At 43.4% G+C, this 21,744-nt stretch overlaps 1 protein-coding gene across 1 annotated transcript in view; it reads right to left on the bottom strand.

Annotated features, from left to right (window-relative positions):
* Window positions 1-1,147: 1,147 nt before the first annotated feature.
* The window catches only part of DDX25 (DEAD-box helicase 25), a 40,932-nt gene continuing 20,335 nt past the window's right edge, over window positions 1,148-21,744 (bottom strand). The window contains exons 6-12 of the mRNA XM_032770028.2: window positions 21,363-21,477; window positions 20,865-21,042; window positions 19,674-19,911; window positions 16,430-16,592; window positions 10,109-10,297; window positions 2,056-2,506; window positions 1,148-1,758 (exon numbers count right to left, since the gene is read on the bottom strand). Of these exons, the coding sequence (XP_032625919.1) occupies window positions 2,445-2,506; window positions 10,109-10,297; window positions 16,430-16,592; window positions 19,674-19,911; window positions 20,865-21,042; window positions 21,363-21,477 (945 nt within the window). The 3' untranslated portion in view covers window positions 1,148-1,758; window positions 2,056-2,444. The remainder of the gene's footprint in view (window positions 1,759-2,055; window positions 2,507-10,108; window positions 10,298-16,429; window positions 16,593-19,673; window positions 19,912-20,864; window positions 21,043-21,362; window positions 21,478-21,744) is intronic.

Raw genomic sequence — 21,744 nt, 5'->3', positions numbered from 1 at the left:
ATGAACTGGCCATGAATAAATTTGGGCTAGAAATCAAAAGGGTTTTGGAGTGAGGTTCAGGAAAAGCCTCCCAATAGGAGCAGTGGGGCAAGAAACCTATCTAGTTTTAAGATGGTGTTTGCTGAATTTATGAAGGAGATTATATGACAGGGTTGCCTGAGACAGTAGGGGACTGGGCTCAGTAACCCAGGAGGACCCTTCCTGAGCTATATCCTATGTACCCCCATCAGAAATACTACACACATTGTTACAAGGGCAAGGAACACCTCCTTCTCGTCTATTAGCCTAGCGACTGCACTATTTCCTGTTGAACAGGGACCTACCTGCTGCAAGCTGCGCATTTCTTATCTCCACGAAGGATGATAGCAAGACACTTTGGATGAAAGTAAAGGTGTTTTAGAAGCGAACTGATGCTGTGTGCTGCAGACAGAATGAAGAGAGTGAGATGACAAAACACAGAAGTTCTGCTGTCAGGGACAGGCCATTTTCAGCAGAGGGTCTGCAACTGTGGAACTCATTCAGATAAACCTGACATCCTTTCAGGCATTGCACTTTTTCACAATCGCCTCTCGCTGTGATGCAGCAGAGAAGAATGGGCAGGTGACCTCTCATGGAAATAGCTGCCACTAACAGACTCAACAGCAGCCAGAGCTTGCATCTTTGTAGACAATTTAGGCCACATATCATGGTGATGGGCACATTAGAAACACATACAAAGAGGTGCTGCAGGTCAAGATTCAGGTGCATTGAATAGAGCTGTGCAAGTTCTCGACACACAGCAACTGCTTACGTTACGTCTGGCTGTAGAGTAACTAGTTCCTCAACTCTCTCTGGGTGTAATTCTCTGAGGTACTTCTATAGAGCCCATTACTCTATTATCTGAGCACATCACACCACCACACTTTAAAAATGGAGAATCTGAGGCACGGAGCGGATACATGGTTTGCCCAAGGTCGCACACGTCTGTGGCGGAGCAGGGAATTGAACCCACATCTTGAGTCCCAAGCTACTTCCCAACCACTGGATCATCCCTTGCACTGAATCCTCTCCAGCATTACTGATGTGGGAAGAAATAAACTCAAAGAAAGAAATTGACTTTGAGGCACAAAAGAGCCATTTAATACACCTACTTTCCATTGTCCATGTAGCTAACAAGGAGCAGAACAGGTAAAGCGGTGGATAAATATTTCAGTAACACAGTTGATAGAGAGAATAGTGCTAAAAACCTCCCGTATTGTTCAACTGTCTTTGAAAGATATTGTTTAAGTGAAACATTCAAAAAACTCTAAAGAGGACTTGATTCCCTGTCCAGAGTCTTTAAGAGGTAGGTCAGAGTTGAGAGGTTTTGGTGGCTCAGAAAGTTTGACTTCTCTCTGTCCTGAGGTAATCTTGGATCAGCTAAAAAGCTTTTAACTTCAGGCTCAAAACAATATTTCTGAAATAAAAGAAAACTTCGTTCCCCAAGTTAAATGCAAAGCCTGTGACGCTCAGAGCTACAGGGCAGGTTATGTTTATGAAATAATGCTGCCATCTAGTGGAAAGGAAGTTAACAAGCACCTGTATTATTTTAATTCTTGATATAACATAGGAGAGCAGAGGCGAGGCCTGATGATTAAAATGGGAAGTGTGATTTCTTTATTATTCCTCTGCAGGAAAGCCAGTGTGGACTGTGAAAGCAACCATTGCCATCCAGTGGCTAGTTATATTAATGACTGGTGTCAATTATCATACAGCTGTCAATTTTGTGCTGGCAGTTTACTTCGGGCTGGTCTACACTACAGGGGAAAATTGATCTTAGATACGCAACTTCAGCTATGTGAATAACGTAGCTGAAGTCAAAGTATCTAAGATCGAATTACTCACCGTCCTCATGGCGTGGGATCGACGTCCGCGGCTCCCCCTGTCAATTCCGCAACTCCGCTCGGCTTGGTGGAGTTCCAGAATCGATATAAGCATGTTCGGGGATCGATATATTGCGTCTAGATGAAACGCGATATATCAATCCCCGAGCAATCGATCACTACCCGTCGATACGGCAGGTAGCAAAGACGTAGCCTTCATCTGAACAACTTGCTTCGCTACTTTTGATGGAGATGTGCCCTGGGAACGATGTGGGAAAGGGAAACTTGGTCAGGTGAGAGAATCTCCTCCTGTGCTTTTTATTAAACCTGCCAATATCTTGGTAATGAGACACACTAGACAAAAACACAGGAGGCCATGAGAAGGGGAAAATGGAAACCATTCTGAAGTCATGAGCGTAAGTTTCTTTTTCTTTTCCTAAATTCTTTATGATAAATATAGCTTCCCAGAGGACACTGTATCATCATTTCCAAACATAGCAATATGTTTCGCTTAAACTATTTCAGTATTTTTTAACAGAAAAAATATTGAGGTTGAAGGTTAAAGAAAAAATCTTCCTTTGATTCCAAACACCCCGTGTTTATTTAATATTCGATCTTCTCTATCTCATCCATGTCATCTGGGTCCAACTGCTTAATCTTGGTCTCTAAGAGAAAAAAAAAAAAAAAAGACCAAGTGAAGAGTGACATTCTGGCCTGCAAACAGCACTCAGCTAGCAAACCCTCTGCTTCAGCAGCAGAGCACACATTTAGTAGAGCCACTCACAGCAGGGACATAGAAGTCGGTTAGATTTTTAAGCTGCTTTAGAGAGAATGGTAGATTTAGAAAGATCTTTAGAACCTGAAGGATATTTCACAAAAAAGTGAGGGAAGTATGGCACAACGTAGTTGGTAGTGTCTGTCAAATGTTCTGCATTAGTTAGTATTACAATTGAGATATTGACGTTCGCTATTTGTAATAATTCCTGTAGAATCCACTTAACAGCGCCCCTGAAACAATACTTCTGCTTAGTTATAACAACTGCCATTGAACAGACTCTATGAAATGCCTGAATAATGGATGGTGGCCCAGATTCCAGGTAAGTAGCATGGCTGTGCCAGCTACAGCAGACTCAGTGGTTCATAGCTGTGAATCTGGCGTTTGCTGTGCAGCAACTTGGTCACTTTAGGTGCTTCCTGGTTCTTATGACTACTAAAAAAAAGTCACACACCTTTGTGTGTGTTTGGTTTTTGCTCTGCTTATTTTAACTCAACTCACGTAATTAAATGGAGACCCTCAATATATTTCACTGAGGCACTGATAACTGAGGCTATAACTTGATTAGCACATTTCTAATCACATCAGGGGCTGTACCAACTATACATTCTTCTGTATTAGATTTATGCACGTGTATGTAAGTAACCAAGTCGATAACATTGATGCAAACACCAACATAACTATTGGAACTGCTGGCAGTCTAGGCAGAACTTCCTGTGAAGATCATTCCTCTAGGCTGGGGCACAGCACAGCAGCAGATGTGCATGAGGGAGCTGTGCTGTTGGCGTCCATGCTACAATTGTCTTGCGGACAGAGGATCTCAGTCTTTAGGGATGTCAGTCGCCACCGTCTACCGAACTGAGGTACTGCTACGATAATTGGAATGAGTAATGGTGTTTGTATTCTCAAAAGGGGTACGGACCAATTCTGGTTAGGAGCCATTCTGCAAAACGTTACAGTATATTTTGTTGCACACGCGTACCTCTATTTTTGGATGGAAATATCCGACTAAGTGTTCAGTATCATATTTCCAGACAATGTGCTTCAACTGATAGTCAAATAAACTTTGAGAAGCACAATGTAAACGAGATTAAGGCAGCTGTCAACATGAGGCTTCTATACAAGCATGATGCACACTGGGAGCTTCTCATAAGTTAAAAACAGCAGATGCGGTTAGACAGATAGATCGAATCACATCCCTTGTTACCTTACTTCACCAACCCTACCTACTCTGATGGGATGTTGTGGAGATTAGGGAATGTTTGTAAACACTTAGGCCTGGTCTACACTGAGGGGGGGATCGACCCAAGATACACAACTTCAGCTACGAGAATAGCATAGCTGAATTCAACGTATGTTAGGTCGACTTACCTCGCGTCCTCATGGCGCGGGGTTGACCGCCGCCGCACCCCCGTCAACTCCACTTCCACCTCTCGCCGCGGTGGAACACAGGAGTCGACGGCAGAGTGATCAGGGATCGATTTATCGCATCTATATTAGATGTGAGAAATCAATCCCAGATTGCTCCATCACTACCCACCGATCCAGCGGGTAATGTAGACGTACCCTTAGAAAATAAAGAGTTCCACCTACAAAGCATTATTCTTGTTAAATAATTGACTGTTTTCTCAATCTCAAAGTTACGCTCAGGTTTACAGCATTAAAACGGCTAAAAAGAAGAAAAGTCAGATTATCCTACATTAATTCCACTCAGCTTTTAATACCATAGGATTCAACAGCAAGGCTCATTTTGCTAACTCAACATATGACTAGACTTGGACATACAAGCACTTTCTGAAAACTCAATGCCTTTTTACAAGGCAGGGATAATTTGGACCATTTCCTTGCTTCCTCTCTCAGAAAAATATACATTTGGACTGAAACAATCCAAAATCAGTATAAAAATGTCAAAGAGGTTAAATGAGCATTTGATGAAATTGCCCTTTGCCATGTCACGAGTTCTAACCACAGTAACAACTTCTAATCATTCACACTGAGAAGCTGTGCTAAGCAAGCAGGTGAGCAACAAAGCACAGTGTGAGAACATTCCTAGCAGGCAGTACACAGGCAGAAGACAACTTCCCCTCTTACATCAAACAGTCTCTTGCCTTTAACGTGGATAAGATTTGTGTGTCAAAGCCGGAAGTGGCCCTTGTAGATTGTGGTGGAGATGCTGGATGACCCATTCTTGGGCTGGTTCTGCATAAACATCTTAAGCATTCAGTCCAATTTTCTTTGTGAACATAGTATCAGAGGAGTAGCCGTGTTAGTCTGGATCTGTAAAAGCAGCAGAGAATCCTGTGGCACCTTATAGACTAACAGACGTTTTGGAGCATCCGACGAAGTGGGTATTCACCCACAAAAGCTCATGCTCCAAAACGTCTGTTAGTCTATAAGGTGCCACAGGATTCTCTGCTGCGTTTTGTGAACATAGTGGCAGCATCTCAAGTTGCCCAAGCAGAGGATTCCCCCAACCAGCTGATTCTCTGGATATATTCTTCATATGGAGATTGGATTTCCTGAGACTTTTGTTCTGATTCTTGCCTCATTTGAGCCCCTGGAATAACTTCCCCCTGTCCCTTTAGAATAAAACTCCATTATCTTCTCCCCTCTTCCAAACTGAACACACCTGGCTCCCTTAGGCATTCACAAGAACCCTCTAATGTTGCAGTTTGTTGCCCATCCTTGAATTTTCTGCAATTTATCAAACCCTTCTGGTCTGCGGAGTCCAAAAAACTGAACACAGAACTTTAGCTAGAGTGTTACAAAGCAGCATACTGAATAGCAGATGGCATGGGATGGTGGAGCCCTGATCCCTCCACCTCTTCAATAGACTCTCTTACCATTACCACTCCCATCCATTTTGCACCTCCAGTTCACCCTGCACCTGCTGCCTCTCCCGGTTCTACTCTACTGTTATTGAAGCAATAGCTCATGCTGATAACGTTCCATGTGAGTTCTGCTCTGTCTCCCCAATCCAACTTTACTTCCATCACTTCCTGAGTCATCCTTACTTTGGCTTGGCATTTCTATCCCCTCTCTAGCTCCCCCCTTCCTCACTATCATTTCCCCAAAGACATCTTCAGTGAAGAGCCTCTCTTTCACCTGGGGAAGGCTACACACAGTTGTATGTTTCCTCCCCCTTTCCATCCTCAGCAACACAGGATGACGCTCTGAGGTCCCTCATAAATCAGTACACTTCCCGCCCTACCTCCTCAGCACATGGCTTGCTTTCTACATCAGGTGAAGGAGCCAGGGCCTGCACTAGTGATTGAGATGTATAAATCTAATTTGGGAAAGTGCCCCCTAGAGGGGGGAAGTGAGGTGTGTTTAGTCCCTGTTTTTGTTCTAAATCATAAGTGTTCTCATTTACTATGGTATTGCTCACACATGCCTCATACATTCTAAATAGTTAACAGAATTATAATAGGGGCTAGCAGTAACACCTATTAAGGTTGCACAACAATTCCTATTATAAGACCCTGTTTTCAGTTGCTTGTAACTTTGGCAGCCTAGCCACTTGGGATGAAGTTTTCCATAGCTGATGTCAGCCTCGGGCTGACTTTTTACTGTTATCGTTTTTGAAATGTCAGCCAAAGAAGTTCAGCTGTTTCCAGGAAAAGGTTAGGAAAAATACTTGTTGCTCATGTTAAAAAATTCTGGTACCTTTATTTTTGAACTACTTTAACACTCCCATGCTTTGGACCAGGGACTTGAATTCTGAAATGTGTTAGGGAATGTGCCTTTTGCACCATGAAAATTCACCTAAATCTGGCCATGTTTTACATCTCTGAAAAATCACATTGCAGAAGTCTACCAAGCATGTGCAATTTGAACAACAAAATTCACCAAAGAATCTGTCCACGCTGGGCATGCTCCAGCTGAGGCTGAGTAGGACTTTCCCTTCAACTGCAGCTCTGAGCTGGGCACCTAACAGGACGACGCCCTCCTAAAATCTCAGTGACCCCTGTGCTGGGCGGAGGCAGCACAGAGGAGGAAATTGCTGGTTTCCAACGCAGAGGGGACAAGAGCCAGATCTGGGGGGCAAATAGATAGGGAGAAAGGCAAGAAGAATGGCAACCACTGGGGAGGACACAAATCTGAAGAGACGACCAGTGGGCAAAAGCAGAACTGAGCTTGGCTGGACAAAGAGACTCGGGCAGGGAGTTTGGGGCTGGGGAGACAGATTGGACAAGGAGTTCAGGGAGAGTGATCAGGACTGGGAACCAGCAAGGGTAGGGAATGGGGGAGCACTATTGGGAGGCGGGGGTGGGAGAAAGATCACATGAAGATCTGGGAGGGAGAGAATTGGGACAGGCTGAGCAAGAGGATTGGGAATTGAGAGGGGTGAGACTAGGATTGCTTTGCAAAGGACTGGTACGGAGATGAGAAACCCAAGGAATGAGACTAGGAGAAGAGACAGGACTTGGAAGGGAAAGACTTGAAAGGATAAGGCAGATGGGGTCAAGCTTTGAGGAACAGGCAGAAGAGACTGTGTCCATACACACCAGAGCCTAGAATGGACCCAAGATTCTGCATGATGGAATTTGTTTTTCAGTTTCCTTTTTCAAAAACCTCAGAAATTACACAAAAACCTATCTTAAAAAGGATATTAAGGCAGCAAAGTCAAACGTTCAAAAGTTAGGAAATGCCAGAATTAAGGTTGCCTATGCAACCTTAATTCCGCCCACTTGCGCAAATGCACTATGATACAGTCTTTAATTACACGATCACATACTCTTTTTCCATGCCTCGTTCAGTGCACAGGAGGGACCTGCTCTGGGGATGGATGAGGGTTGTGTAGTGAAGCAGACTTATCTGTGGGACCCCTGCTTAATTTTCTGAAAGTATGTAATATCTGAGGCAGTTGGACTGCATGAAGATAAAGGATGGTCTCATGCAGATGAATGTTGCCCTAGAGCAATGGTTTTCAAACTGCGGGTCGCAACCCAATACTGGGTTGCGGAATGTAAGGCACTGAGTTGTGGTGGCTCTGGTCAGCACCACCAACTGGGTCGTTACAAGTCCCATCAGCAGTGCTGCCCAGCTAAGTCAGGCTGGTTCCTACCTGTTCTGACACCGTGCTGTGCCCCAGAAGCAGCCAGCAGCAGGTCCAGCTCCTAGGTGGGGTCACAGGTTCCTGGACAATGGGGGCTCGCGGGGACGGGGGGGAGTGCCTGCAGGTGAGAGCCACATGGAGCTGCTTGCGTGCCTCCATCTAGGAGCTGGATCTGCTGCTGGCCGCTTTACGGGGGGGAAGTGGGGTCTGCGGTTCCAGGACAGGCAGGAAACCTGCCTTAGCACCCCCTCTGCACCACTGACTGGAAGCCTCACAAGGTAAGCCTGTGCTTCCACTCCGTGCCCCAATCCCCTGCCCCAGCCTTGAGCCCCCCACTAAACCCAGAGCCCCTTCCTGCACCCCAAACTCCTCATCCCTGGCTCCACTCCAAAGCCTGCATCCCCAGCCCAGAGCCTCTCCTGCACCCTAACTGCCCACCCCAGCCCCCTCCAAACCCAGACCTTCCTCTTGCACCACAAGCCCTTCATCCCCAACCCCACCCCAGAGCCTGCAACCCCAGCCCAGAGCCCTGACCCTCTCCTGCACCCCAAACTCCTGCCCCAGCCCAGAGCCCCCTCCCACAACCTGAACTCCTCATTCCCAGCCCCACCCCGCAGCCCTCACCCCCACACCCGAAACCCCTCATCCCTAGCTTTGTTGGGTGGCGGGCCTCAACTATTTTCTTCAACAGAAATTTTTTTTTAAAACCACTGCCCTAGAGATTCTACCCCTGCCTCAGTTCCTCTGCAACACTGGGCAAATCACTTAAATCAAACTTTTCACAGGTGATCGCTAATTATGAGTACATCTACAGAGCAAAAAAACCCTCCGAGCCTGAATCAACTGATTTGGCCTCATGGGGTTTGTGTTGCAAGGCTAAAAATTGCAATGTAGACATTCGGCCTCGGGCTGGAGCTTGGGCTCAGAGACCCTCCCCACCTCACTGGGTTTCAGAGCCTGGGCTCCACCCTGAGCCTGAACATCCATGCTGCTATTTCTAGCCCTGCACCATGACCCAAGTCTGTTGACCTAGGCTCTGAGGCTCACTTTGGCAGGGTAGAGTGTGTGTGTGTGTGTGTGTGCATGTGTGCGCGCGCGCACATACCCTGTGTGTTCCTCACTTTCTGGGTGCCTGATCCAAGCCTCTATGGCAGTGATACTCAGACCTCAGTGGTTCAGGAGCCAAATTAGCATCAACATTATCCAAAAAAGCCACAGAAGTTTGAGTTAATTGTATCCTTTACTACAGTGTTATTCCTATTTAAACAGTATGAAATACAGAAGAAATAGTTATCTATATTATTCTCACAGCAAATAATTTAGTGCAAGCTGATAACATAATTGGTTAATAACTGAGTAAAAGCATCCTGACTGGTTAATAATTAAAGCACAGTGTTTTAATGTAATGGTTGCAAAGAGCTGCTTGCAGCTCCTGAGCCATAGTCTGAGTTTCACTGCTCTGGGGTCTGATTTACAGAAGGGTTAAACACTCACAGATGCAACTGATGTCTATGGGAGCTGGGCTTCGAACATATGAAGTGCTACATAATGTAAAGGAAAAAGCTCTGAAAAAATCAGGTCCTGAGCATCTCAAGTTGGTCACCCCAAATTAATAGATCCTTGACCTTAATCTCTCTACGCCTCAGTTCCCTACCTGTAAAATAGGGATAATACGCCATTCATCTCACAGAGCAGTCATGAAGTAAATAAAAGAAATGTTTGTGCAGCACACAGGTGCTATAGTGAGGAGCACCACTGAAAAGGCTGTGAAGAAATTAATAATTCCATCTTCAGAGCAAGCATAGAGTAAGCCTGGGGCCACACACTGAATGCTGAGAAAACGAGTACCATCTAACTCATGCAATGAGTACCATCTAACTCAGGGGTAAGCAATCGGTGGCACGTGAGCTGATTTTCAGTGGCACTCACACTGCCCGGGTCCTGGCCACCGGTCTGGAGGGCTCTGCATTTTAATTTTAAATGAAGCGTCTTAAACATTTTAAACACCTTATTTACTTTACATACAACAATAGTTTAGTTATATATTATAGACTTCTAGAAAGAGACCCTCTAAAAATGTTAAAATGTATTACTGGCATGCGAAACCTTAAATTAGAGTGAATAAATGAAGACTCGGGACACCACTTCTGAAAGGCTGCCGACCCCTGATCTAACCCGTGCACTGAATGAGGAAGGGTCCTGAGGTAAAAATGTATGTAATCCTGTAATTACAAACTATCATAATGCATATGCACATTTCTTCATTTTTGAGTGCTAGACTTTGCAACCTTCACTAATGTACTTTTAACATAGTTATGTGAGTGTAATACAACACAGTGCACTGCGGCATCAGTGATTTGCACTTTGCTACTACGGCCAACTTCCGCATGCTTTATACGTGCAGTGCAGGTTTGATGGGGATACTGTACTCACTGAAGTGCTCTTCAATGCTGCGTAGCAGTGGTAAGTTGTGTCTTTCCACCATGTTGAAGGCTAGGCCCTTTTTCCCAAAACGACCTGTTCGCCCTATGCGGTGTAGGTAGGTCTCAAAGTCTGGACAACGCAACTGGTTTGTCGGAAGCTTGAAATTCACAACAATTGTGACCTGTTTCACATCAATACCTAAGAAAGGATGAGAGAAAACTCATTGATGAACTCCGAAGGCACCTGAAATAGGCCATGGCCATTAAAACCCATTAACAATAGGACCAATGTGCCCAGTTTCATTTCTGCCTAATGTAGTTATCTCAGTACTTCCTGCCCAATGGAGAACCGAGGATAACTATTACTATTGGCTTGGGACACTCAGCTGGAAGGGGGCTACCCAATTCATATGCTCACTTCAAACGTGTTCTGAAAATACTAAACAAGTTACCTTGAAAAATGGGGTGAAGAGAAGTGATAACCCCCAGAGTGTGAGCAGAACCTTTTGTATTTGAGAAGACATTAACTCTTGCCTAAAATTTCCCACTGTTGCTACCATTGGTTCAGCTTAGCTGCTGATAGTCAACAGCTTCCAATGACTAACAGTGTTTGTTAACCTCGCTCTGGGCAGGTCTAAACAAGATAGTGTAGCCAAGATTATCTTGCTCATACTAGAGTTTCCACCATTACTATCACTAGGGAGCTGAACCAGAAGTAGCTACAGTGAGAAATGGGGGGGGGGGGGCGCGAAGAGAGAGAAGCGTAGAGTAGACAAAGATTTGAAAAAAATATTGGCCAATACTCATGTATGTCTGGGGACCAGAACAATTTAACAAACTGGTATTCAAGGAGGAAATGTGATTTTCTTATTAATAAGTGGATATCACACAATGAAAGTAACCAGCTTGGTCTGGACTGGAAGGTGACACAACGCAAAGCACAAACTGAGGCTTTCCCACTTTACCCACCAGAGCCAAAACAGACTGCACAGACAGGGATACCCTTATGGAAAGAACGACTCCGCACATGTGACTGGGATATGCTGAGCCGGTGGAGCGATCTTCCTGCTTGCTGTGAGGCCAGGTAATATTTCCATACTCTACTCTTCATGTCAGTCTAGTGATGCTTTCTCTTCTGACTCCATAGATAAAGTTTCAGAGAGGTAGCATGTGTGTCTGTATCCACAAAAACAGGGAGTACAGTGGCACCTTCAAGGCTAACAGATTTATCTGGGCATAAGCTTTTGTGGTTAAAAAAATCCACATCTGAAGAAGTGAGGGTTTTTTAACCCAAGAAAGCTTATGCCCAAATAAATCTGTTAGTCTTTAAGGTGCCACCGGACTCCTCGTTGTTTTTATAGTTAAAGTTGTAGGACAGTTCCCATTATAAGCCCCATATGGCACCTCTCCACTCAGCAATTTTTATTTTATGCCTCAGATTTTTTTAAAGTTTGAGTTAATCTGACATTTTGGGGATATGAAATGAACAAGTGAGCTTTTCATTCTTCAAGCAATCTAACTTTAAAGATGTATATTTCACAAATCACTTGGTCTAAAAACAGCAAGTTTGGGTTTTTTTCCTTAGGATTTGTCCTCAACGTTCAAACAAGTTTTTCCTTCCCCTAGTGAGGTGAATAATTTGAGTTGTGTCTGAAAATTAACACCTCTGGGAGCTGAGCAAAATCTGAGCAGAAGTACAAAATTTAGCTTGTTTCATGGATCTTAGAAACTTGGCTTATGAATTTGGCAAATTTAGTAAGTCCCAGGAGGGAGGAAGCTGTTCAGGCATAGAAAAATCCATACAATTTTGAATGCAATAAATTATGCAGTGAAGTTCATAAGTTTAGAGAGTCTTCAGAAAAACAGTTATGCACCAGAAAAACTAGAGAAATGTTTGAACTTCATAAAAACAAGCAACAACATGATATTTTAGATATATTGCAATTGTGCTATTCATCAGAACAGAATCACCAAGGAAATCCCAAACAAAAATTAAGATAGCTAAGCTTGAAAACATCTTCCTTAAACAAAGAAAACCTCAGCTGAACACTTTTCAGAGTAGCAGCCGTGTTAGTCTGTGTCCGCAAAAAGAACAGGAATACTTGTGGCACCTTAGAGACTAAATTTGTTAGACTTAAAACAAATTTGTTAGTCTCTAAGGTGCCACAAGTACTCCTGTTCTTTCAGCTGAACACGGTAGTTTTAAAGTCTAGGTGGTCAGGATACAGAGCTAGGATTCCATTAGCAATTAGTTCCATCCCACTTGTACTCAACCTCTCTCTGTGCCTCTGATTTCCTTGCACTGCATATTTCATTTCAACATTCCTCAAAATGAACCACTTACTCCCATTATATCACCCTATCCTCTAAATACTAATGGGCATTCAACTCTCTACACAGGGTCATCTACATAACAAGAGCAGCTAGATCTTGCTCTCTTGCCTTCCACATCTGGGTTTGTCCATCCCAGAATTTAATCTTCCTTAGTTAAAATCGAATCTATCGTACATCTTTACAATTCTTTGGTCACAATGAGCAGCATCCCTTCATACATACTCCATAGATGCCGACTCTGGGGGTGCTCCAGGAGCACCCACAGAAAAAAAATAATGGGCACTTAGCACTCACCAGCAGCAAAGCTCTTACCTCCCCCCAGCACCTCCGGCCTGTCGGCAGCCTTGCTGATCAACTCCCTCCCCATCTTCCCTCCCTCCCAGTGCCTCCAGCACACCATGATCAGCTGTTCCATGGCGGTGTGCAGGTGGTGCTGGGAGGGAGAGAAGGAGCAGAGATGGGGTGTGCTCGGGGGAGGATGCAGAGCAGGAGTGGGAAGAGACAGAGCCGAGGTGGGGCCTTGGGGAAACGGGTGGAGTGAAGGTGGGGGGTCGAGCACCCCCAGGTAGAGAGGAAGTCAGAGCCTATGCACTCTTCACATTTTACATGCCTACTCTGATAATCTGCTTACAAAAGGTCCAGGTAACTTTTTCTTCAGCAAGCATCAGGCACTGTATTACCTGGAGGATTTGATACAGCACTGTAACTCTTAATGACTGGAACCTCCTCCCTAGTATAAACTGTTGCGCCTTCTGACCTGGGAGTCTCACCATACAGCACCACACATTGATTGGCACTTTGCCTTTGTTCTGCCAGGAAAGTTCAGAGAGTGGTTTCCTGCTGCCTTCCCTCTGGTTTGTGGCTGCCATTGGTTAACTCTCTGATTTAACTCTTCCACTTTTTGTTGGCATTTCCTCCATCAGGTTCCCAATGTAAGATAGATATATGTGGAGTCTCGGAGCTGTAAGGGAATGCTAGGGGCCATTTCATGATGACAGATGAATTCACAGTGTACTTTCTATTCAGGATCTGAGAAAATAAGATAAATGCGACCCTATTTTTTTTTCAATCTAAGGAGACATCAGAGTGTGTATTTGGAGATAACCCAATCAGTGACAGAGTTATTATAATTCTTCTTTACACAAGAAATAGGAACAGACTTCAAAGCAACAACATAAATTATTCTTCACCTATTCTTCATCCAAGGAATGCCCGTTGTGTCAAGAGGTTTATCAGCTGAGCTTCAGCTATAAAATAACTCTGGGACCTGATCCTGTTCATCTCAGATCGGCTTGGACTTTGTCAGGGGAGGGTTAAGTCGCAGGACTGAGGTCTCCAGTTCCATTCTGGATTATTCTGAAATTTCTCATGGAAAAATGTAAAAAGACTGCACATGGACTGCCCATTGGACTATAGCCTATGGAACTGATTCTGGAAAAACTTTTTACAACTCAGCAACTTAGTTGGGAATTGGTCCTGCTTTGAGCAGGTGGTTGGACTAGATGACCTCCTGAGGTCCCTTCCAACCCTGATATTCTATGATTCTAACTCACCATCTCTGCTATGAAACTGACCTAAGACCTTCATTCATATTTGTATGTATAATGATTTTCTAACCACAACAACTCATTTTTGTTTTAACAAATCTTAGATTAGTTCATCAGAATTGGCTGTAAGCATGTATTTGGGTAAAATGTGAAATATTCATTGACCTTGTGGATATTGTGTCCAATCTCTTGAGATTGGTAAAACTTTATATACGATGAATATTTGACTTGGGATCTCAAGGCTGGATTCCTTTAGGGGAGCCGTATTTTTGGCTTCTGGGTAACCAGTAAGGCGTTGCAGAAGCTGTTTTGTTGCTGCCTTGGTGAATGTAATTATTAGAATAAACCACCATTTGGGGGATCGTCTGGCCCATTCTTTGCAGTTTGTCCTTACTGAACAATCTCGGTGAGGCCTCTCCAGAAACCACAGTCACAATGATGGTCTTTAGTACAACTACTGATAGAACGCAATGAATGTTGGTGTCTGCAAAGGACAGTTAGTGAGGAATAGGGTCTATCCCTGAATACGGGAAACACACACTTAACAAAAACAGAATGCAAGTGGACACACAATTGTCAATCGAGTTGTAGAGGCAGTAGATGAATTCAATTATCTGGGATCAAACATATCCAACCAGAGAAAGAATTCCAAAGAAATCAGAAGATTAGGAATGACTCGCTCAGCCAATCCTCCCACATGAATGGAAAAACAGTGGCATCCTGAAATGTACAAAGCTTCAATTGGTGAAAAGTAGCAAACTATAGAGGTGAATAATTGGAAATTAATGCTGCTGACAAGAAGAAAACTGAAGCCTTAGAAACGTAGTGCTGCTTGCAAAGACTCCTGAGTATCTCTTAGACAGAAAATTAGCGGAGTGCTTATGTTAGAAGCATTATTGGGGAAATAGGACCATGTTGTAAGAAGACAACAGGCACAAACTTATGTACTTTGGTCACTTCAGGCACAGAGATGGAAATAACCTTGAACAAATTGTCATGGCAAGAATAGTGACAGATCATTGTAGTAGTGGATGACAAGTGAGGAGATGGAAAGATGGAATGCGGCAGATCACTGGAAAGTCAGCTGCTGAGTGCTGAAAGCTAGCAATGGCTCAAGAAGGTTTCTGAAAATTATCCTATGAGGTCATTGATATTCAGACAAGAATAAATGAGTTTTACTTACTTAAAACCATGACCATTTTCACATTTTACTTCTCGCCTGAATTCACAAGCACCCTCCACCTCTAGTCATCATTCCATTACAGGCCAAAAAGGGCAATTTAACTTGGCCACTTCTCTATACACTCAAGAACCACTATAATCAAGCCTTTTTCTGGCACTCACATAAAAGCTAAAGCTAAATACCTACCCTGACCCCACCCATTTAATAAATGCTGTTTGCAAACCCTATTGACCCTTACCATTCCAGAGAGGACAGGGGCAGCTGACATACATACATGTTGTATTACTTTTTTCATTGGTCATTTTAAAATGTTAAACTACTTTAAAACAAAACCAGGAAAACTACTCTGTATTGCTATGAAGATTATACACATTGTGATAGAGTATGAGAACAGAGTTAAGTTGTTTATGGAATTTCAACTTTGAACTCCCTGACTTTCAAATATTTATTTTTTTCTAACAACATTCTAAAAAGGGCTTTTAGTTTAATGAGTGCATATTGTATAATTTTTATACACAACACTATCTCAACGGGTTTTTGTGGATGAAAATCTCTACCCAAAGGATCAATTTACTGAAGAAAATCTGCCTTTACCTCAGACTACTATATTTGTTGTGACTGACTTTTCAGACAGGGCAACTGTAAAACATGCAAATTCAGACTGTTTACATTAGCAATTTCACAACTGTAATTCACCATTTGTGGAAGCTGTAGTGTAAACAGGACTCAGGTGTTTACACCACTGTGTGGTACCAGCTGTGAATTATGGCTATAAAATGTATGCCAGTGTAGATAAGGCTTCAAAGTCACGACAAGCAACACCATCCTGAGAAGCAGGCACTGAGCTGTATACAAAGGGGTTATACATGGAATTACAATTCTTAACTTGATCTGTCTGGAATAAGAAATCAGCCTGGTGTTATTTCTGCAAGCTATAGGAATCAGCATTTCCTCGGCCAAACACTCGTTGAATTGATATCTAGAAATCCACAAAACCCCACAAATTGACGACGGGACTCCAACACTGTGTGTGACAACAATGTAGCAGAAAAGCTTATGATGAGGTCTCTATATGTGAGAGATTACAGGATTCCAAGCAGCTGTCATCATCTTCTGCACTCCACAGTGGGTTTTTGGTGTGCGTGGTAGATTACGTAATGCAGGAACAACAATAAGCTTGCATGCCCTGCGTGTACCCCATCTGGAAAAACAAAGCTCTCAATACTGTAATACTTTGAGAAACAAATGGATTAGCTAAAGACAATACCTCTAGCACAGACATTTGTTGTGACAAGGACCTTCTCTTTTCCATCACGAAACCTTTGGATTACAGCTGCTCGTTGCTCAACTGTCAGCTCTCCACTCAGGACAGACACTTTGTGCCCATCCCGAGTCAGTTCCTGTGATAACCATTTGGCATTTCTACGAGTCTAAAAACAAATGCAGGAAGAAAGTACATGAGATAAAATCTCCTTGGGAGGAAACATATTCCCTCCTCTTTCAGTCACTTGCAACCATCATACTTATGTATTCCCTAAAATACTTTATTCCTTTCTTCATGGCATTTCAGAGGAGTGTCTGGCACTTCACAGGCAGAACCTGGGCTCACAGTCCAAGTCCCACTAGCACAATATCAATTTTTCTGGGAACTCACTCAGGCCCCACTCTTTGAGAAATACTGGATATAGAGAGATGTCCATGGATTTTGCTCTATGGCTCTTTCTGTTTCTAAAAAAATCAAAAGTGATTATGCTGAAACCAGCTGGAAAACAAAAAATTAGTTAAAGCTCTGGATCACATCTATAGACCAAATGGAGACAAATTAAATTAAGATGGCTTCAGGAAAGATTTAGCTGAATACAAGGGAATGGTAATGGCCTGCTGTTTAGCGAAGACAGAACTAGCATGAATTCCACTTAAACAGGAGATACTCAGCTGGTGCTAAGTGGTTACTACTGTGAAATTCTGAACTCTCGCCTTTAAATACAGTAGATTAGAGAACTAAAGTTCCAATAAAGAAATTGTGTCTTGGATCCTTGGGTGCATGCACACACATGCATGCACATGTGTGTCACTGCCTTACATTTAAACAACCTGAAGTGTTTGATTATCAAAATTGCTCTACACAGGAGTTGAGTTTTTTTTTTAATACTACAACATTAAGTAGTTGAATGTAGAAAACACAAAAAGATTGAAAGCCTCAGTTCTGTTTGTTTCCTTTAATTCTTTTATGCAGGTTTCCAGCTGGTTTTCTAGTCTCTTCCCCTTTCACCAAAACCAGTGAGGGAAAGATTTTCTCTGGGATCTGCTGTGAAAGTTGGGCGCAGCCAGTCTCACACAGGAGCCTGGAGGAAGAAACTGGTTAGGAGCTGATGATATGTTTCCTGACAACACAATATAGGTCAGGACTCCAAAAGGACAACAAATTGGGCCAACAACAGCAGGTGAAATAGACAAAGACTGGTTGGTGTAATGGAATCCTGCCGGGGGGCTCTGACTTATCTGTAACCTCTCAGTATACGTAATATAATAATGTGTGTGCTGGCAGAGAGCCAGAGTGGGAAAAGTCAATTGGCACCAAATGCAATAAGGGGCAGGAAATCTAGCCCTTTCAGAACAAAGGTTGGGACAGCGTAGTCTGACAGAGCGAGTGACTCAGCATATGAACACAAAGGGTTAAGTTCAGTTGAGTGCTGTAAACCAGAGAACTTTAAGAGTAAGTGCACATGGCTCATTGGATCCTAAAGCAAAGAACATGAATAGGGCCCTACCAGATTCACGGCCCATTTTGGGCAATTTCATGGTCATAGGATTTTAAAAGTCAAAAATGTCATGATTTCAGCTATTTAAATCTGAAATTTCACGGTGTTGTAATTGTAGGGGACCCTACCCAAAAAGGAGTTGGAGGGGGGGTTGCAAGGTTATTGCAAGGGGGGTTGCGGTATTGCTACCCTTACTTCTGCGCTGCTGCTGGCAGCGGCACTGCCTTCAGAGCTGGGCAGCTAGAGAACGGCAGCTGCTGGCCAGGAGCCTATTTCTGAAGGCAGAGCTGCCACCAGTAGTAAGGATGGTGGTAGTATGGAAGTATGACATGGTATGGTATTGCCACCCTTACTTCTGCGCTGCTGTTGGCAGAGCCCTGCTTTCAGAGCCGGGCACCAGGCAACAGCTGCCGCTCTCCAGCTGCTCAGCTCCAAAGGCAGCACAGAAGTAATGGTGGCAATACCGCGACCCCTTTAAATAACTTTGTGATACCCCCCGCAGCTCCCTTTTGGGTCAGGACCCCAATTTGAGAAACGCTGGTCTCCCCCGTGAAATCTGTATAGTTTAGGGTAAAAGCACACAAAAGGCCAGATTTCATACTCCATGATGCTTTTTTCATAGCCGTGAATTTGGTAGGGCCCTAAACATGAAGTATAGTGAGAAACCATATTTAGGATATGTATACTCAGAATAAATAGCAAAGTACCATGAAAAACAGCTCTATAGTGTGGCTTATTGTAAGTGTCTTTGTGGAATCCAGGGTAATATGCTTCACCTACTGCTGGGACAGATGGAAAACAATACTATTTTTGAAAGATTACTATAGTCAGGATTGAAACTGAATAAACATTCTATAAAGGTCTGTCTCGGGTCAGCCACCAAGCAAGTCTGAAGAGCCTGTGGTGGGTCTGGGCTCTGTTGCCTACCACCGCTTCCCTTTCTTCAAATATAAGCTCAGGAGCCCGGCTGCCTCTGTGGTGAGCCCATGCACGGCACCTCTCAATTGAATTGTTTCATGTTCTAGCATGCAATGGGATCTTGGGCACTGCAAATCCCAAATATTCAAGAATGAGATATGTGGTGCCAAAGAGTCCACTGTGTACCGAAGCATGCAGCAAACTGATGTACAAGTCACACAAGAACCCAGCAAGGTATGCAGCTGGGACGCCTGATAACCTTTTAAGTACAGAACACAGAAAAGCATCATGGTACCTCTACACCACAGCTGGGTGATGTAAATCCCTGCTTGGGTAGACAGATCTGGGCAAGTCTTGATTCAGCTAGTGTGCTAAAAATAGCAGTGTGGCCACAGCAGCACAGATGGCAGCACAGGATAGCTACCTGAGCACATACCCAATATCTCAGATGGGATTATACCTGGGCAGCTGCTGCAGCTTCAGTGCTATTTTTAGTGTGCTAGCTCAATCAAAGACAGAGCATTCTATCTACCTGCAGCTGGAGGAGTAATTCCCAGCTTGATGTAGTCATCTCTTAAAGGTAAGAGGAGTCATGGTGGGCAGAGTTGTAGGAGTCTGGAGGAAAGGTGTGTGCAGTGTAGAGGAACGCGTGTTGAGCAGTATTCCTCAAATTACACCCCACTGATAAAAGCCCTCTTGCACTGCCCATAAGAAAACTCCTTACTCTGTTGATATTAGCATTGAAAGAAGAGTAATTTTTTACTGTAATTTCTATGAAAACAGTAATCTGGCTCTTCTACTGCATGAGTAACAGCGACAGGAGAGCTTTACCTGACAGAAGATGATAGCCTGGCCAACAGTAATGCTCCCATAGATATTGCACAGGGCCTTGTATTTATCTTGTATATTCTCACACAAAAAGTAGTACTGCCTGATATTGGTCAAGGTCATCTCCTCTCGGCGGAGTTTAATTATGTTGGGGTCAGGGATGATCTGTTCAGCAAACCGCAACACGGCATCCTCAAAGGTTGCTGAGAAGAGGAGCATCTGACAGTCTTGTGGTAATGTTCTAGAAGAGAAAGTCTAGTAAATTGTGTGGTGTTTTTATCGGATAACAGCCTCAAGCCACAATACCTTCACATCCCTGTGCCAACAACTCCTTTCCTTATGAGTACGAATTTTTTCCATCCGTTCCAGGGATCATCTAAGTTGACAAGCGGTTTATCACAGTGTGATATTTCCATGCAATCAAGTTACATGGAAACAGTAGAGATCCATCAACAGAACAGATCAAAACAGCCCTGCTGTAATGTTAAACAAGCTCTAAGGGTATGTCTACACTACATCTGGCCGCAAGCCTCCCAGCCTGGGTCCACTGACTTGTGTTAGCAAGGCTCATGTTAGCACACTAAAAATAACGGTGTGGATGTTGCTTTGAAACTGTGGGATGGGTTGTAGCTCACGCTTTCAAGCGTGAGGGAGATGTGGGGGGACTGATAATGCACATATAGCTATGTTAATTTTAGATCGAGTTTACAAGATCAGCAGATAAAACAGTAGAGCTCATGAAATGGGAAATTTCCAGCACTCTTTCCTTTAACATTCATCATCTCAACTGTAAGAGAATTTGGAGGGTTCTAGGCTGATTTTAAACACAACTTTAAACAAGGGTGCTTGAGAAGCCTATTTTTTTTTCCAATTTCCTTTTGACCAAGTGCTCTGAAAGCACCAAATCTGAAGCCACTTCCATAGGAAACACGTACAAATAAGGACGGTAGACTCAACCACTTTTTAAGTCATGCTTTAAGGAGGTTTCTCTCTAGCTTCCCCTTCAAGTACACCTGACTAGGACAGTATTATGTAGAGTTTTTTCAACAGTGGTTTAGCGAAAACTATTACTCAGAGATACAAATTGATTTGCAAGTTAAAACCAAGAATTTTGAAAACTAAACCAGTTTACTTTGAAAACTAAACCACTATTTACTCTGCCTTCAGCATTCAGATGGCTAACTAAAGGATTACCTCTGAATGCGGACACTCTGGTCTAAGAAGCCCTGTGTGTCAATCATAACATCCGCTTCATCCAGCACAAACACAGAGATCTTCTTCGCATCCAGCAGCCTCAATTTGAAACACCAGTCTAGGACAGTCCCAGGGGTTCCAATTATTATCTGTTCTTCAATCTTGGTACCTCTTGGAACTGAGAGATGGAGAAGTTACATTAGACTTTATCTCGGGGGCGGAGGGGGGGTCTGCAGGGTGATCTCCCATCTATATGCAGTCAGTGGTCTGTGCTGCCCACTGCTATGCTGGAACCTCCCCATTTATTGACAAATTACATTTGCAGAATTTTAAAATATTGTATGCAGAATTTTTATATTTTTGGCATACAGTATTTCCCTCAGGAGTAAAAATGGGGTCCTCTGTCTTGACTGGGGCCTCTAGAATATAGATTTTACATAATACCAACACTAACATTGATTATTCCCACATCTACTGAGAAAAGTGAATCAAACATACTTCTATTCCCTCGGACAGCATACGTAACTCTGGTGTTGACACAACGTTTTCCCATCTTTTCAACCACTTGTCCAGTCTGCACAGCCAGCTCATAGGTCGGAGCTAAACAGAGACACTTTCAGACAGAGAAGTGAGAAAGACATTATACAGCAGCAGATATGGAAGCAACCTATAAACTGCATTGTTTAAAATCAGATGAAGCAAATGAAATGGAAGATGTTGTGCAACTGTTGCAGCACTTAGTAAAAATCAGTGCAATAAAATAAATATATTAAACTACCATCCTATCTTATGGGAGTCTCACAGCTTGCACAAGCATCAACCATTTTGGACTCTACTCCCCTGAAGCTTCATTGATGGTAGCAGCAGCAAGAAGTTTTTT

This window comes from Chelonoidis abingdonii, chromosome 18 (assembly GCF_003597395.2).
Source record: "Chelonoidis abingdonii isolate Lonesome George chromosome 18, CheloAbing_2.0, whole genome shotgun sequence".
NCBI classification, from domain to species: Eukaryota; Metazoa; Chordata; order Testudines; family Testudinidae; genus Chelonoidis; species Chelonoidis abingdonii.
This window is presented reverse-complemented; position numbering and strand designations above follow the sequence as displayed.